General features: G+C 33.3%; 2 protein-coding genes across 3 annotated transcripts; one reads left to right on the top strand and one right to left on the bottom strand.

Moving 5' to 3' along the window:
- The first annotated feature begins 208 nt into the window (after positions 1-208).
- Positions 209-1,582, top strand: LOC125057287 (aprataxin). Its single transcript, XM_047660892.1, has 2 exons — positions 209-905; positions 1,002-1,582. The coding sequence occupies exons 1-2, from the start codon at positions 482-484 to the stop codon at positions 1,157-1,159; spliced, it is 582 nt and encodes a 193-aa protein (XP_047516848.1). The 5' UTR covers positions 209-481; the 3' UTR covers positions 1,160-1,582.
- A 351-nt stretch (positions 1,583-1,933) lies between these two features.
- On the bottom strand, positions 1,934-8,957 carry LOC125057250 (lariat debranching enzyme). Of its 2 annotated transcripts, none has more exons than XM_047660828.1 (5): positions 8,928-8,957; positions 8,369-8,535; positions 3,704-3,929; positions 3,286-3,615; positions 1,934-2,811 (listed from the first exon to the last, which is right to left on the bottom strand). In XM_047660828.1, the coding sequence occupies exons 3-5, from the start codon at positions 3,781-3,783 to the stop codon at positions 2,223-2,225; spliced, it is 999 nt and encodes a 332-aa protein (XP_047516784.1). In that variant the 5' UTR covers positions 3,784-3,929; positions 8,369-8,535; positions 8,928-8,957; the 3' UTR covers positions 1,934-2,222. The 2 variants fall into 2 exon arrangements, with proteins under 2 accessions (XP_047516784.1, XP_047516783.1); XM_047660827.1 differs by lacking the exon at positions 8,928-8,957 and adding an exon at positions 8,620-8,921.
- Positions 8,958-16,608: the final 7,651 nt, after the last annotated feature.

The following is a 16,608-nucleotide window of genomic DNA, read 5'->3' as shown; positions in this document are numbered from 1 at the left end:
GACAAGACTTGAGTGCGTGACTCCTTTATATCAAGAACGTATTGTATGACATACGTGAGTATAGTTCGTGATAAATTCCTCATTTCTGAATCTCACCCTCAGAGAGCATTCAGCATTGTGGTAAAGATTTTTTTTACGAGTTGACAGTGACATTAAAAATATCAGTTCTCAATTGACAGATAAACTGAATAGTGACAAAAATAAAACCGTCATCTAAATGTCAATTGGCGGGTGATGTGAATTTGTGATAGTTAAAAGAGAACGTATTGTTTTTTTCTTGTTTTGATCATTTAAAAATTTAAATAAACTAATGATAACACAACACTCATTAATATTAATGAAAATCCATCTGCATTTCTCCTTTCAAACCTACTACAAAAAAACTTGAATACCAAACTCACAAAAGGAGAGTTTTTATTGATTTAATCCTCGGACCTAACCGAGAATAGTGTTTGAGACTTTATAACAACAAAATTCAAAAATGAGCAAGTGTAGTAAAAACGTGTCAGATTACGTTACATCGAAGCCGAAGCAGCTCTGGTCTTTAGGATTAGTAGAATCGATGAAAGACCCCAAGTCAATTTATAAAGAAAACGAACGCATCGTTGTTATAAGAGACAAGTATCCCAAAGCTAAAATCCATTACCTGGTTCTACCCCGCGAAGATATTAGTAGTATTTACAAGCTAAGTAAAGAACACATTCCTCTAATTGAAGAATTTGGTCAAATTTTTAAAGAAATTCAAAAAGAGCATGCAGATTTTTTCCTCCATTGTGGATTTCATGCAGTTCCTAGTATGCAACGAATGCATATGCACATAATCAGCAATGATATGATCTCAACATGCTTGAAGACAAGAATACATTGGAATAGTTTCACCACTAAATTTTTTCTACCATACAAAGGTTAGTAATTATAAAATTTGATGAACAATTATTATTACAAACATTAAATAAGTATCTATTCTATTTTAAAACTTGGTTGTATAATATATTTTTCAGATGTTCTTAATAAATTAAAGGAGGATGGATTAATAGACAAGATGTCTCCAGAAACTCACAAGAGTTTTATGTCAATACCATTGAAATGCAATCAGTGTGATTTTGAACCAAAAACAATGCCGCAACTAAGGCAACATTTACTAACTCATGTTCAATAAGGAGTGTGCAACTACTTCAAGAAAAAAAAGTTTTTTGTATAAACATTTAAAAACTAGTTATTACTGTTAGATCTTGTGATTGTTAGCCATTATTGTAATATAATTCAGTCATTCAGCTGTATTTCTCGTATTATATTTAATAAATACATTCATATTGAAAGAGTGCAATAAAGATTTTGGAAAGATACCAACAATAAATTAATGATGCTATTTAAAAACCTATAGCATAAGTGTTAAGTAGCAAAATCTTACCTTAGAAGTATTTCTATTTAAATATGCATCAACATAATGAAATTGATGTGGCCTATATGTTTTAACATAAATGGAACTAATTGTAACACTATTTCTATCCATTAACAGGATTATATATGTTTAACATCTATAAGTATGTTTATGCAGTAATAAAGGTGAAATAAAATAGTTGTTGCTGTTGTACTATATTTACTATCATTACAGTATTAAATTTCCACTACTTATAGTAATAAAAAATTGCACTAATTTCTTAGATCAATGAATAAAAAATTAAAATATGATTTTTCTTTACTGTAAGTACACATTACATATACTACATACTAGCAATTATTATTTTTTAGTTTAGAATGATCTTATACACATCTAAAATTACATAAATTCAGACATAATATTTCAATATTCTAGCATAAAAATTATCATACACTTGCACACGGCTTTCTTTTTTATTGTCCCATTTTAAAAACAGTAATCCTAAAATATTATAATGTTACATTAATATACTTTATACATTTACATCATTTAAAATTCATAATATTATGACATGTTAAAAATATATTCAATTTATTTTATTTAATGCATTATTGTAAAAAAATAAAATATAATAATTTCTTTAAAAATTTAGAATCATACTATTCATAAACAAACTCATCAATTATTCTTTACAAAATGGCATTTCAATTCACATTTTGGTAGTGCAAAAGAGTATGTATGTGTCAACTGAACTTTTGCATGTGTTATTTTTAATAGTGCATTTGCAATTAATTATACTATAAGTATCTCAGACCATTCAGTTATATATAATATGTATATACTATAAAGGGTTAGTCCGACATGCAAGCTTACATGATTTTGGACTATCTGACTCTACCTGTGAACCTGATGTATTGCTGCCAGTTTCAACATCTTCAGGTGTATACATAGCCAAATTGCGTCTCTTAAAAACCATTTTATTTGTCTGTGGTGGAGTTTCACATTCTGAAGTTACAATTTCACTCTCAGATAAAAAACTATTTCTACTATAGTTCAAAGCAGAAACTGTTTCTGATAAATCTTCATTTTGACATGGTGTAACCGGTGCTGGTAATGTCATAGGTGAACATTTAATTGGGGTTTTTGGTATTTCTCCATTACCTTCAATACTTTCTGAATGTTCAATAATAACAGGTTGCTTCATTGTTCTGCCAGATCTTGCTAAAACTACTTGCAGAGGATCATCAATACAGAGTTTATCACATAGTGTGGCAGTTTGTGGGTTAAGAATTGCTTCATATGGTGCACGTTTGGGTGTGTTGGGCCTGTATGTAGGGGCTGTTTGAACAAATGAATCATTGGAAATTGTTAAAGAGCCCATAAGTTTTAGGACCATATCCTTTTCTTCTTGTGTTGGTGTAAAGTCATACCTTAAAAGCAGAAAAATAAAATTCTCTAATGGGAAAATAATGTAAAGCATAACTTTTCTGTGTATAAATAGGAAGTACAAACAATTTTTTTTTGTCATCTTATGGTTGAGGACCAGCTTTCTAAGCTTTTCAGAAAAAAATCTTTTTGCAAGGGAATCAGGTACCCAGGACAAATAATTTATGTAACAAACCTATTCATACATTGTTAGTTAAAAAAGAAAATCTCATTAAACAAATAAACAGTTATGCTATAGGTATTATTTAATGTAAATCTATATTTTATTTCACATTTTTTGTGCTGTCATACAGTAAACATGTTGCTTATCAAGAATTTGCTCATTGTTTCTATTTTAGTGATATTTAACATATTTATATCTATTGGTAGAGTTATATCAATATATAGAGTATCTTTAAAAAGAGTCACTATGGTACTAAAATATGGTTTCAACTAATTAATAAATACACTTATATTACCTTTCATTGCAACCAGGCCCAGGTAGATGACAATCTATATTTTTTACGGACAATAGGTGATTAGTATTTTTTAAAATAGCCAACCACTCTAGATCATGTTTCAACTGTTTGTCACCAGCAAACTCGGCTGGCAAATCCAAGATTTGCAAATGTCTCCTTTTTGGCAAACATTTGTCTAGGGCTAAGAATTTAGTTTCACTGTTGTCATCATGCTTCACTAAGGCAGCAAATTGACAGTGCAGATGTGCTGCAAACCAGTAATCTGGTTTCACCTTATTTAGTAACTGTTCTGCTGGAGGGCTGCCTAGTTTATTAGATTCTATATCCTCTCTGAAATTTGTTTATGGTTGGAAATTATGACCTTAGTAATAATTTTTAAAAATACATACTTTTTAAGGAAACTATGACACTATCTCACCTGAAAAATGGTTTTCTTCTCAACAAGTTATTCTTGTCCCCATAATTAGTAATTCCTCTGGGCCAGTCATGGGACAACATAACATGAACTTTTTCTTTCAACTGACTTAGTCTAAATACATCCAAAGATCTTATATGGTAAACTGATCGTAATGAGTTAGGTGTATATGGAGGACTTTCCCAGAGTCCTTGTAAATAATCATGATTCTTGAATATACCTGATAAACCTGTAAAAAATTTAATAGTGAATGACTTACCATTTACAGACCAGAAATTGATTGAGGTAAATACTGTTTAACATGAAGGCTTAATGTGAAACTTTATAATTATCTTGTAAATGATACGCACAGAGGTCGGGTAACAACTGTCAACTGACACTTTATTGTAAAAACAATATTAACACACAGTCTAGCAGATGGCACTAGTAGGTATATATTTTGTTATACATTTCAACATCCCCACTTAACAAAATAAAAGATGCAAACACACAACAATACATATATCCATTACATATAATTTTTATCAAATAAACCAAACATTCCTAAAAAATTATAATGTTTCATTTTACATAAACCCTTAGTAAGTAGATCCGCGGACATCTTTGAAGTCGATAAGTATTTAATTTTTACAGTTTCATTAGCGACTTTTTCTCTACAAAAATGGTACCGCACATCTATATGTTTTGACCTTTTATGGTGGACAGGATTTGCTGACAACTTATGGGCTGACTGATTATCATTAAATATTGGTATTGGATAAGTTACTCCAGTTAATTCAAATAACAAATTTCGCAAATACACAGCCTCTTTACAACATTCTGAAATGCCCATATATTCAGCCTCCGTACTTGACAATGCTACAGTAACCTGCTTCTTAGTTTCCCAAGATATTGCACAATTCGACATTCTAAAGAAATATCCTGTATAAGATCTCCTATCAATTACATTACTTGCCCAATCTGCATCTACAAAAGCTTCTAACTGATTATTACCACTAGCTAAAAACTTTAAACACATAGATTTAGTTTTCTTTAAGTACTTTAGAACCCTCTTTGCATAAGCCCAATGTTCTTTTGTGTAACAATTGTTAAATTGGCTTAGGAAATTTACAGAAAATACAATATCAGGACGTGTGAGCACAGCTATATACATAAGCGAACCAATAAGTTTCTGATAAGGTAACTTTTTATCACAATTCTCACTTTTAGTTAAATTCAATTTAGGTTCAATAGGTGTATCTGCAAACTTACAATCAGAAATATTAAACTTTAACAGTAATTCATCAATATACCTTTCTTGACTTAAATTTATAATACCATTCTCTTTATCCATTGCTACATCCATACCTAAACAATTTTTAATACATCCCAAGTCTTTAATTTTGAACTTAGATGACAAACTTTCTTTTAACAAATCTGTTTCCTTTTGATTATTTGAAAATACAAAGAAATCGTCAACATACAATGCAATAATAACTTTTACATTTCTATCCATTTTTATAAACAAACATGGTTCTAGTTTACTTCTTTTAAAACCTAAGGATTGCAACAAATCATCAACTCTTTTATACCATGCCCTTGATGACTGTTTTAAGCCATAAATAGCACGTTTTAAACGCAGAACCTTGTTCACATTATCATGACTAACATGAAAAAATTGAGGTTTCATCATATACACATTTTCATTAAGAAAACCATTTAAAAATGCAGTATCTACATCTAAGTGACAAATATCCAACTGAAGCTGAACTGCTAAAGCAAATAACAATCTCAAACTAGAATGTCTAACTACAGGTGAAAAACATTCATCAAAATCAATGCCTGGCTTTTGGGTGAAGCCCTTAGCAACTAGCCTGGCTCTATACCTGACATTATTATCATTATCAATTTTTCGCTTGAAAACCCATTTACATGGTACTACAGTGCCACTGTGAGGAATGTCCACTAATTCCCAAGCATCATTGTCTTCAAATGATTTAAATTCACTTTGTATTGCTAATTTCCACTGTTCTCTTTCTGGTCCATTCAAAACTTCATTTAGAGATATTTCACTAGCACTTGTTTCACTGGTTTGACCTTCACATACAACACTAAAACCGTAACGATCAGTCTGCTTTCGTAGGCGCTTAGCAGGCATTTCCACCGGCAACACGGGAGAGTGCCTTGGCTGAGAAGTAAGCTGTGGCCTGGCTGGCACAGGCTCCGCAGGTTCAGCTGCTAGTACGTCTTCGGAGTCCTCAAAAACGTCTTCATCAGTGTCATGGCTTTCTTTGTGACTCAGTACCTCTTTCTGCTCCTGATCTTTCTCTGGTTTTGTGTGCATCATGTTCCCCACTTCTTGGGTACATTCTTCCCTTTCTTCTTTCATAGGAAAGATATCATTAGTGCCCTCACTAATATTAATGTGTATCACTTCTTGTTTCTGGTCAATCCCCTCCTCAATCACAACAATATCTCTTGCTATTGTTACTTTATTATTTTTGGGATTGTAAACTCTGTAACCTTTTATGTGGTCTGAGTAACCAACAAGAATACCCTCAGTTGCTTTTCTATCCAATTTTAACCTTTTTTCTTTTGGTATGTGTACCATAGTCTTACTTCCAAAGATACGTAGATTACTGACATCTGGCTTAGTACCGGTCCATATTTCTATAGGCGTCTTGTTATCCAATCCTGATGCGATTGACCTGTTCCGCAGATAAACTGCAGTGTTTACTGCTTCTGCCCAAAAACATTTTTTCAATCCTGCATCGAATAACAAACATCTCGCTTTTTCTACAATTGTACGATTGTACCTTTCGCAGAGACCATTTTGTTCCGGTGTGTATGCACAGGTTTTTTGATGTACTATTCCGGCCAATTGCAAGAAATTTTCAAATTCCTTACTGCAGAATTCAGTACCATTATCTGACCTTAACACTTTCAACTTTCTGCCTGTCTGATTTTCTACTAACATCTTGAATGCTTTGAAAAAAGAAAATACTTCATCTTTGGTCTTCAAGAAATAAACAAATGCCATCCGACTAAAATCATCGACGAACAACAAAAAATATTTCATTCCACCAATAGATCTGACTTCCATAGGTCCACAGATGTCTGCATGCACTATCTCGAGGAGTTCCTGTGCCCTGTTGCCAACATGACTAAAAGGCAGCCTGGATTGCTTCCCCTCACAACAAACAATGCAGCTAGTCTTACTAACCTGAGCCTTGTCCGAGTATGACATACCTTTTACAGCACCATCCCTCATCACATTAAGATCTTTGCTGTTTAGATGACCAAATCTTCTATGCCATATATTTCCAGACACCGAAGTCAACAAACAATCCACTTGTTTGATTCTTAATTTATAAACACCTCCGACTACATCTGCGATTGCTACAACTTCGTTATTTTGGTTATAAATATAACAGTGCTTTTCATCAAATGTCACATTGTTTCCTTTGCTCACTAACTGGCTGACCGATAATAAGTTCGTAGCCAAGTTTGGTACATATAACACTCCCATAACTGTATTATCGTGTTCAATATTTCCAACAAGAGTCGTAATTTTGATATCACCACAGCCATCAACAGGAATTTTTGTCTTATCAGCGATAATAATGTCTCTCACTTGGTGTTGTTTTTTTACGTTCAAAAACCAATCTTTGTTTGACGTTAAATGACAACTGGCACCACTATCGATGTACCAATCCGATTGATTAAAATTACCGCTGAGAAATATTGCACTAAATGCATTAGATTCCTTGTTATTAGTGTTTAATTTGCATTTATTCATGAAATGTCCAAATTGTTTACATTTAAAGCATTTGACATTGACATATGACTTGCCGACATTACGCGATTCTGATTGTCTATGCGTTTGTTTTCTTTTTTGTTGCCAACATTTCGACGCAAACGCATTCTGTGTAGAACTCGTACCAACTTCACTACCATCTTCCATATCCAATAATTTTGACTTAATGACGTCAGCTGTTAACTCAATACCTGAATGCTCCACCGCCATTATCATTGGTTCAAATTTTTCTGGTAATCCTGCTAACAACAAAGACCCGATCCACTCATCACTAATTTTGAATCCTGTGTTATTCAATCGCTGGCTTGTTTCTAACAATGAAGTCACATATTGTGCCATACAATCACAATTTTCACGACGAATTGATATTAGGTTACGAAGTAGTCCGATGCGTCGCGTGAAGCCATTATCATCAAATAGCTTTTTTAGTTTCTGCCATAGTCCCATTGCAGTTGATTCACTTTTTATATGCACGAATAAACTGGGATCTATAGTTAACACTATTTTTGCTTTCGCTTTCGCGTCATTCGGATCATCTTCTGTCGTGATACACTGTTGCACGCCTTCCAATACGAGATAATTTTCCACAGCAAATGCCCAATCTTCGTAATTTTCTCTGCCCCTTAACTTTGCAATACTAGCAATAAGGTTTGTCGACATTTTTGCACTATATTTCCACCAAACTTTTTATTTAATTCACGTGATAGCCCATAACCTGTAAATGATACGCACAGAGGTCGGGTAACAACTGTCAACTGACACTTTATTGTAAAAACAATATTAACACACAGTCTAGCAGATGGCACTAGTAGGTATATATTTTGTTATACATTTCAACATATCTCTACACCAAAAGCTGCATGTATTGTTACCTCCAAGTCTTAAGTTGCCAAATTGAACAACTCCGGCTCTTCCTAGATAGTAAATATTGGGAGCTACCCATCCTCCAAAAGGCAGTTCCTGTAAATAATTCGACGCTTCATGGTTTCCACCTATAAATATTGTTAATATGGGAGCAACCTTTTCTCCGCTGTAATATCTGAAACAAAAGATTAGTTAATAACATGTTTGTGAAATGTTACGTAGATACTAATATTTTTAACCTATACTCTTTTTAACATACTTGTAAAAAGTACAAATATTGTGGTATTTTTCAGGCACTGCCATTGCTCGTAAATCATCATTATTGCGTACAGATTGGAAATCGCCACAACAAATTAATAAATCTACTTTTATTCCTTCTCTTTCTTGTAATGTCTCAACACATTCGTATATTTTTTCCAACTCTCCGTGAGCACAGCCCTCGACCGCGATTTTCATTCTATATTATAGTATAATCTTCTATATTTACACCATTAAACGATAAAAAAGTAACAAAAATTAGGCAGCTATTATCTAGTTTTTATTGTTGTAAACAAATTTACACTTAACAGATATAGTTTTTTTTTCTCTTTATGGCTCTGGCACGGTTTGTGCATTAGCCAGCGACCAGCGTCAAGTATAAAACAGATATAGTTGATTGAACAGATAAATCATAATATCCACAGGGACCACAGGTACACACAACTTTACAGAGCACATTAACAGTTAACACACTTATGAATTTAACAGATTCCATTTCTATGTTGTTTTTTTATAATCTATTAGTGTACACACACAAAATACATAAATATAAAAAAAGGGTGCGTGTACTTATGTACGCGCGTAAGAAGTTATTTTTCTTTGGTACTATTAAAAATAGTTTTTGATTGCATGCAAATAATTAATTACAATTAAATAATCAAAGACTGGAAAAGGAGTCATTATAGTCAATAAAGTTCAGTTTACATTTGAAAAATAAATAAATAAACTTTTATTATTATTCTCTTACATAAACTTACGTGTAACATAAATTATATTATTATTCGAATGTTGTTTTTAAATTATGTCCAATGCCGTATCATCTCCCGTGGGCAACTTCATTATGTTAATTTTGTGTCACGGTGCGCGCGCATCGTAAAATTTCACTCTCATCAATTTTTCATAACGCGCCTAAAAAAGTATAACTTCAAAAATTTGAAGTTATACTTTTCTAGAAAACTGAACCTGAAAATTTTCACTTGAATAAATCGATAAAACTTTAATTACTTAAATTCTTGTTTAGTTTCGGTATTCACAACCCTAAGATATAATAATTTTAAATTTTTTTATGGCAATAGTTAACAGATTTATTATAATGTTGTATCGCACTCTAAAGATCTATGGTGGCATCTATAGGTGCGATAGTCTGTGGTCACGGTTTATACTCTATGGCATAGGTCTCTGCTCTGGCGGGAAAAACTGTAAAGGAAAAAAGCGCGGGAAACTTCGTTCATGGTAGACGTATTTTTCACGGTGTTGAATATTTAATTTAATTTTACTAGTTAAAACGAAGAGGATAAGCTGGTAGTTTTAATTTTTGTATTATATGTAATCTTTATATCATATTTGTGTATAGTGTCATCGTGTAGTCGGTAAGTTTTTGTAATTTCTGTAAATATTGTATGAACAAGCCCCCCGATCTAGGTCGGGGGGATGATGGCCTTGTTGGCTTGAATCTCCCTGTGGGATCAAATGTATCTGTTGGTTCACAAGATGAATTTGACAAAATGGATACCGATTGTTCGGTATCATCTCAAACAGGTGAAGGAAGTCGTAAACGAACACGTTATTTGCGCCTTTGTCGCCAATGTACGAAAATTAAGAAAAAGAAAGGTAGTGGTTCTAGCGGTGATTACTGTCAGTGCGAAAGCTTATGCAATGTAGAAGATGAGTCAATTTTAATTAAAAAGGTTACTTCAAAACCTATATCTCAATCCACGTCATCTCCACACTTGCAAAATAATAATAATTCACATAGCACATCCTCTCGACCATCAACATCTTACACGGAAAATTCAAATATCTCTCAAGACTCTAACGCGGGAAATTTAAACAACACCACAACTTCAGTAACCAATACGGACCCCCGTTCGATTGGCCGTGCTGAATATGTTTCTACCGATGTTTCCCCTTATTTTATACATGTTCAACGTATTCAAAGTTCACCTGACGATGGGACTATTCTCCATCCAATAACATTTGGCAATTTTTTAAAGCAGAACAAATTTAATAATATTATTCCCGGAAGTGTAAAGCGTATAGGAAGAAACAGGTGCGTAGTTGGCTTTTCCGATTATAAAGACGCCAATAATTTTCTTAACTGCAATCTTTTGGAAACGAAAAAGTTAAAAGCCTTCATTCCCACTTTCAGCGTAACAAGAATGGGTCTAGTTCGCGGGGTCCCTGTAGATTGGAGTGTAGAGGAAGTTCAACAAAATGTATCCGTACCTATAGGCTGCGGCAAAATACTTAAAATAAGACGCTTGAATCGCAAGGTAAAAATTAATGACTCGGTTTCTTGGAAACCCTCTGAATCAGTTGTATTAACATTTGATGGGCAAGTTTTACCAAAAAGGATTTTCATGTGTTATAATGCTCTTCCAGTAGAAATATATATTTATCCTACCATACAATGCTATAAATGCTGCCGTTATGGTCATACCAAAGTTCAATGTCGTTCTAAGACTCCAATATGTTATAACTGTGGAGGTCAACATGCAGGTGTATCATGTGACAGGTCAGATAAAGATCCTCTGTACTGTGTAATGTGTGAAGTCGAAGGGTCCCATTCAGCGATAGATAAGTCATGTCCAGAATTTGTGAGACAGACAGAAATCAAAGTTAAAATGGCTCAGAGCTGCATGTCTTATGCCGAAGCCAGTAAATATTTTTCTTCTATTAAGCCTTCATACGCAGATGCATTAAGTTCAACAATTCCGGAAGTACCAAAACCCGTATATTCTTCCGCATCGAAGCCTGTATCTCGTGATAATTCTACTAATGCCTCAAATAAAAAGACAATATTCTTAAAACCTCGCTCTCCTCGTAAACCACAACATGGTTATGATCGTGTTGCTCATTATAATGTTTTAAAAGATTTCCAAGTTCCAGAGCCTAAAAATGGCAGTGCTCTGGTTGGACACAAAAATAAAGAAGAAGAAAAATCTGATGTATTAGAAATGATACTAGCATTATTAACTAGTTTAATAAACTCAAACTTATTGAAACCGTCCCACGTTGCCTCTATTAATGAAAAAATTAAATCAGTTAATGTTATTAAAAATAATGGATTCCAAGATAATTCAATGGAATTGCAGGAGTGTTGTTCCAAAGAAACATGATTTGATATATTTGATAAATAAACATTCTCCCGTTGTTGTTGCGTTATCTGAAACGTGGTTGAAGCCAGGGTACCTATTAAGGATCCCAGGATATACCTGCTTGCGTGATGATAGATTTGATGGCCATGGTGGCGTAGCGTTACTTGTCAGGAACTCAATTAATTTTTCTGAAATAGCGTTTTCTTCATTAATCTCTAATGATGCCATTAATATTGTCGGCATAAAAATTGATAATATTTCTATAGTTTCCATTTACCTAGCTCGTTCCTCTTTTGTTATTCTCAATAGCGTTAATAATTTACTTTCTTCACTTAGTCGTCCATTCCTTCTATTGGGTGACTTTAACTCTCATCACCAAATGTTTGGTTGTGGCACTACTGACTCCAATGGTGTACGTTTAGTTGAAATATTAGATTTACATAATTTGTGTTTACTTAATACTGGCTCACCAACCAGACGTACAAAGCCTAATGAAAAGCTTAGCGCGGTTGACTTATCAATTTGTACTCCAGATCTTGCTTCTTCTCGTTCTTGGTACACTTCATCATCTACTTTTGGCAGTGATCATTTCCCGATTATCATATCCTCACCTATTAGACGCTCTCCTTATCAAAAACGACAACCTCGTGTGAAATATAAATTAAATAATGCTGATTGGCTTGCATTTAAAATCCTTGTCGAATCTAAAATAAATGATTTGCCTGAATTAGTTAGCGGTGGTGAGACCAATTCCTCTAAAGCTTTGGCTACATGTTTAATAGAATCTGCCGATCAGATTTTTTCTGTCAAACGAAATCCGTCTAATAAGATTCCTTTTCCTCCATGGTGGGATAGAGAATGTATGGTTGCTGTAAGCAGAAGAAAGGAAGCTGAGAGAGTCTATGCTGAGGACATGTCCAATGAAAATTTAGATATTCTCAATGAAGTTATTAGTACCACACGTAAATTCCTCAGAGATAAAAAGCAGGCAGGCTGGAAAAATTTTTGTACTTCTTTATCTCCTTCTACGTGCCCTTCAGAAGTTTGGACAAGTATTAAACGTTTTCGATCTGCTTTCAAAGAATCTTTATCATCGTCTTCACTTCCCCCTTTTTTAACAAATGCCTTTTTAGACAGATTAGCTCCTCCATCAGCTGCTGAATCGATCTACTTTCCTTTGGAATCGTCTTTGATAGATGACAGTTCCTCTTTAAACTCTCCTTTTTCATTACATGAATTGAAAGGTGTGCTTTCACATGTTAAAGATTCATCTCCTGGTCAGGATGGTATTATGTACTCATTTTTATCTCATCTTGGTGATACTGCCTTAATGTATTTTTTAAATTTAATAAACTCCGTCATGGTCACAGGTAATATTCCTGAAACATGGAAGTCTCAAGAAGTTATAGCGATTAAAAAACCTAACAAACCTACCAATGATGTTGCCTCATATAGACCTATTGCGTTGTCCTCCGTTTTAACTAAAATTGCTGAACATCTAGTGAAGAATCGTTTGGAATGGTTTATAGAAAACAATAATTTAATAGCCAATAGTCAATACGGTTTTCGGAAGTCAAAATCTACAATAGACAATTTAGCTATATTGACCACAGATATTCGCATAGCTTTTTCGCGTGATGAAGATATTGTTGCTGCCTTTTTGGACATCTCTGCCGCCTATGATAATGTGAACATTTCTATTCTACAACGCAAATTATTAGAGCTACAGGTTCCTACGTTATTAATACGTTTTATCATCAATTTACTATCATGCAGATACATATCATTAATCGTTCAGAAAGATGGTAATATTACCGAGTTAAAGCGTACAGTTTTTAAAGGCCTTCCCCAAGGTTCGGTACTAAGCCCACTTTTATATAATATTTACACGTATGATTTAGAATTATCTATAAATTCCCATATAAATGTGCTACAATATGCAGATGATCTTCTTTTTTATTCCGTTGATAAATCTGTGGTTAAGGCTTGCAATTCCATGTCTAGTTCACTTAATTGTCTTAATATCTGGTTAGTTAAAAATGGCCTAGATCTATCAGTTTCCAAAAGTTCTATAGTGGTATTTTCCAAAAAACGCACAACTCCTATAATAAATGTGACCTTCAATGGTCAATCTTTGCCACTCCAAACAAAAATTAAATTTTTAGGAGTTATATTGGATTCAAAATTGTCTGGACTTGCCCATTATGAACATGTTGTTATGAAATGTGCACAGCTGCTTAACATCATGAAATGCCTTTCAGGTGTATGGTGGGGTGCTCATCCGTTTTCTATGAAACTTGTGTATAACGCGCTTATAAGATCTGTTTTAGATTATGGCACATTTCTCTTAGATGGAGGAAGTGTCTTGGGAAGTAAAAAACTTGATGTCATTCAGTCAAAAGCTTTGAGAATTGTGACAGGAGTAATGAAATCAAGCCCATCCAATGCTTTACAAGTAGAATGCTGCGATCCTCCTTTAAAATTAAGAAGGCAATTTTTAAGTGATCGATTCTTGTTCAAATCTATGCAGTTTTCTAACCACCCTCTACATGGAAGGCTGCATGAATTGAACAATATTATTTATACATCCCGTTACTGGCGTCACAAATCATTACCATGTCTAATAATAAGCTTTCGTAAATTTTTAACATTACACAGCCGCATTCATCGATCTCCATCATTACCCATATTTATGACACAATTCAATTCTTTAATTCTTGATCCGGATATAAGATATAATATAGGCGTCCGTAAGCAAGATATTCTGGAAACAAATATTCGTTTCATGAGTAGCGTTGAGGAACAAAATTGGGAAGGTTGGGATTATATTTTTACAGATGCCTCTAAAATCTCTGTTGATGATTGTGTTGGAGTTGGTCTAATTCATTGGCAACATAAAATAATTCAAAAGATTAAACTTCCTCCTGAATCCTCGGTTTTTACTGGAGAGTGTTTTGCTCTTTTAAAAGCTTTAGAACTAGTTATTTTATTAAAATCTAAAAGTACAATCATATTTTCAGACTCAAAAAGTGCACTACAATCTCTTGAAAAATTTCCTTTCCAAATGAAACTTTGTTATCCTATTATTTGCGAAATACGTGATAAGCTTTTAATATGTTCTCAAAGAAATTACACCGTTATCTTTGCATGGATTCCAAGTCACAGTGGAATTAAAGGAAACGAGAAAGCCGATGAGCTTGCTAAAGAAGCTATAAAGGATGGAGACATAGTCCCATACATTAATTATTGTCATGATTTAGCTGCTCTCCCGAAAACCCATCTTTGGGGGTCATGGAATGATGTTTGGTTGAGAAGCAGCAAGTTCAAAGGCAAACATTATGCTGAAATTCAACCCAGGATCCCCAGTAGACCATGGTTCTTTGAGATTAAAAGTTCTAAAACTGTCACTTCTATCATTTCCAGAATGCGTTTAGGACATGTTTGTACACCTCATCATTTAGCAAGGCTTCGTATTATTGATAGTAATATTTGTGAGTGTGGAGAAGATATTGGTGACCTTGACCATATTTTCTTTTCTTGTTCCCAATATGACCGTACCTCCTTTCTGAATTCTTTACAATCACTTCATGTTCCGTTTCCGACTAAAATCTCCTGCCTTTTGCTTTATCCTTTATTGTATTATAATGTATTATCTTCTTTCATAATCTATAATAATATTAAGATGTAATATGTTTATGTACATATTTTATTTTTAACCAGCTTATCCCTTTATTTCCTTCTGATGTCTTTGTTTATTTTTTTTCGCGTGTAGTTTCCCAACCTTTTACTTGAAACTGGCATAAAGTTGAAGCTGTTGCCATAATATTAAAAAAAAAAAAAAAAAAAAAAAACTGTAAAGCGATAGATAATATATACAATTCTAGGAACTAATGGAAAAATCAAGAATGTCTCGAATAAGAAAAACTGGCAGTTTTATTCTATTTTGACAATTCCAACTTCAATTTGATTCTATGTTTATGTTAGCGCCGTAATACATTTAAATTGTATTTCTACGGACTTACTTAAACGCCAATTTTTTGTATCTGTGACTTATTAAAAACGTCAAGTTATTTAAATAATTTAATAAAATTGCTTTTACACCGTCAAAGAAGTATCTTTGAATAGTAGTAGATAGCTACTGTATATAGACTGATATGACGAATTAAATTATAACGTAAGTACCTACCTACTAAGTATGACGAAGGCAGTTATGGTACTTGCTTCTACCTTGACAGATCAATTAGCGTTTTCTTGCGTGAATTGGGCACACAATTAGAACGTTCTAATTGACCAAATGGAAGTTTTAATAAAAAGCTGGTAATTTGTGAGTCTACTCTAACAAACTATGTTCGCGCTATGCCAGCAATCTATTTTATTCCGTTAGAACACAGTGTCCAAATCCATATCACAATCCATTAAAAACGTGATTATAACGATCGATATAATATTCTTAGAGCTTTAATTTTTTTGCTTAAAATATATCCAAATTTGGATGTTGAAATATATTAGCTATGTATCACTGAACTACTTAAGTTCATGTTATTTTAAAGGCATTTTGCATTTGTGAATTTTTTACATCAATTTAATATCAAACTTGTGTTGAGGATCCTAGTGGCATCTTGATTATTACAAATTGTTTCTAAGATTAAAAAAAAATTAGATTATGAGTCCTGCCTTTTTTATTAATTACCTAAATAAAAATGATATTATAAGCCATATCACATAGCACAAAAATACCTTAAGAAAACAACACGAATATGAAGACTTAATTTACTTATGATTTAAAAAATTAAGTTCATTAGGGAAGGGTACCTATTGCAGGTGTAACCAGAACCATTTCCATTGAGTTGTGAAAGTACAACACGCTTGATATGTCCTGAATCAATTATTAT

Source organism: Pieris napi, chromosome 16 (assembly GCF_905475465.1).
Source record: "Pieris napi chromosome 16, ilPieNapi1.2, whole genome shotgun sequence".
Lineage (NCBI taxonomy): Eukaryota > Metazoa > Arthropoda > Insecta > Lepidoptera > Pieridae > Pieris > Pieris napi.
The sequence above is the reverse complement of the archived record's forward strand: the minus strand, read 5'-3'. Positions and strand labels throughout refer to the sequence as shown.

Excerpts from the sequence above, each read along its gene's own strand:
- LOC125057287 (XM_047660892.1), top strand. The coding sequence starts at position 482 with ATGAGCAAGTGTAGTAAAAACGTGTCAGATTACGTTACATCGAAGCCG. Across the intron at positions 906-1,001 it reads ATTTTTTCTACCATACAAAG|ATGTTCTTAATAAATTAAAG; the intron begins GTTAGTAATTAT and ends TATATTTTTCAG.
- LOC125057250 (XM_047660827.1), bottom strand. The coding sequence starts at position 8,816 with ATGAAAATCGCGGTCGAGGGCTGTGCTCACGGAGAGTTGGAAAAAATA. Across the intron at positions 3,930-8,368 it reads TGGCAACTTAAGACTTGGAG|GTTTATCAGGTATATTCAAG; the intron begins GTAACAATACAT and ends AATTTTTTACAG. Across the intron at positions 2,812-3,285 it reads GGGCCTGGTTGCAATGAAAG|GTATGACTTTACACCAACAC; the intron begins GTAATATAAGTG and ends TCTGCTTTTAAG.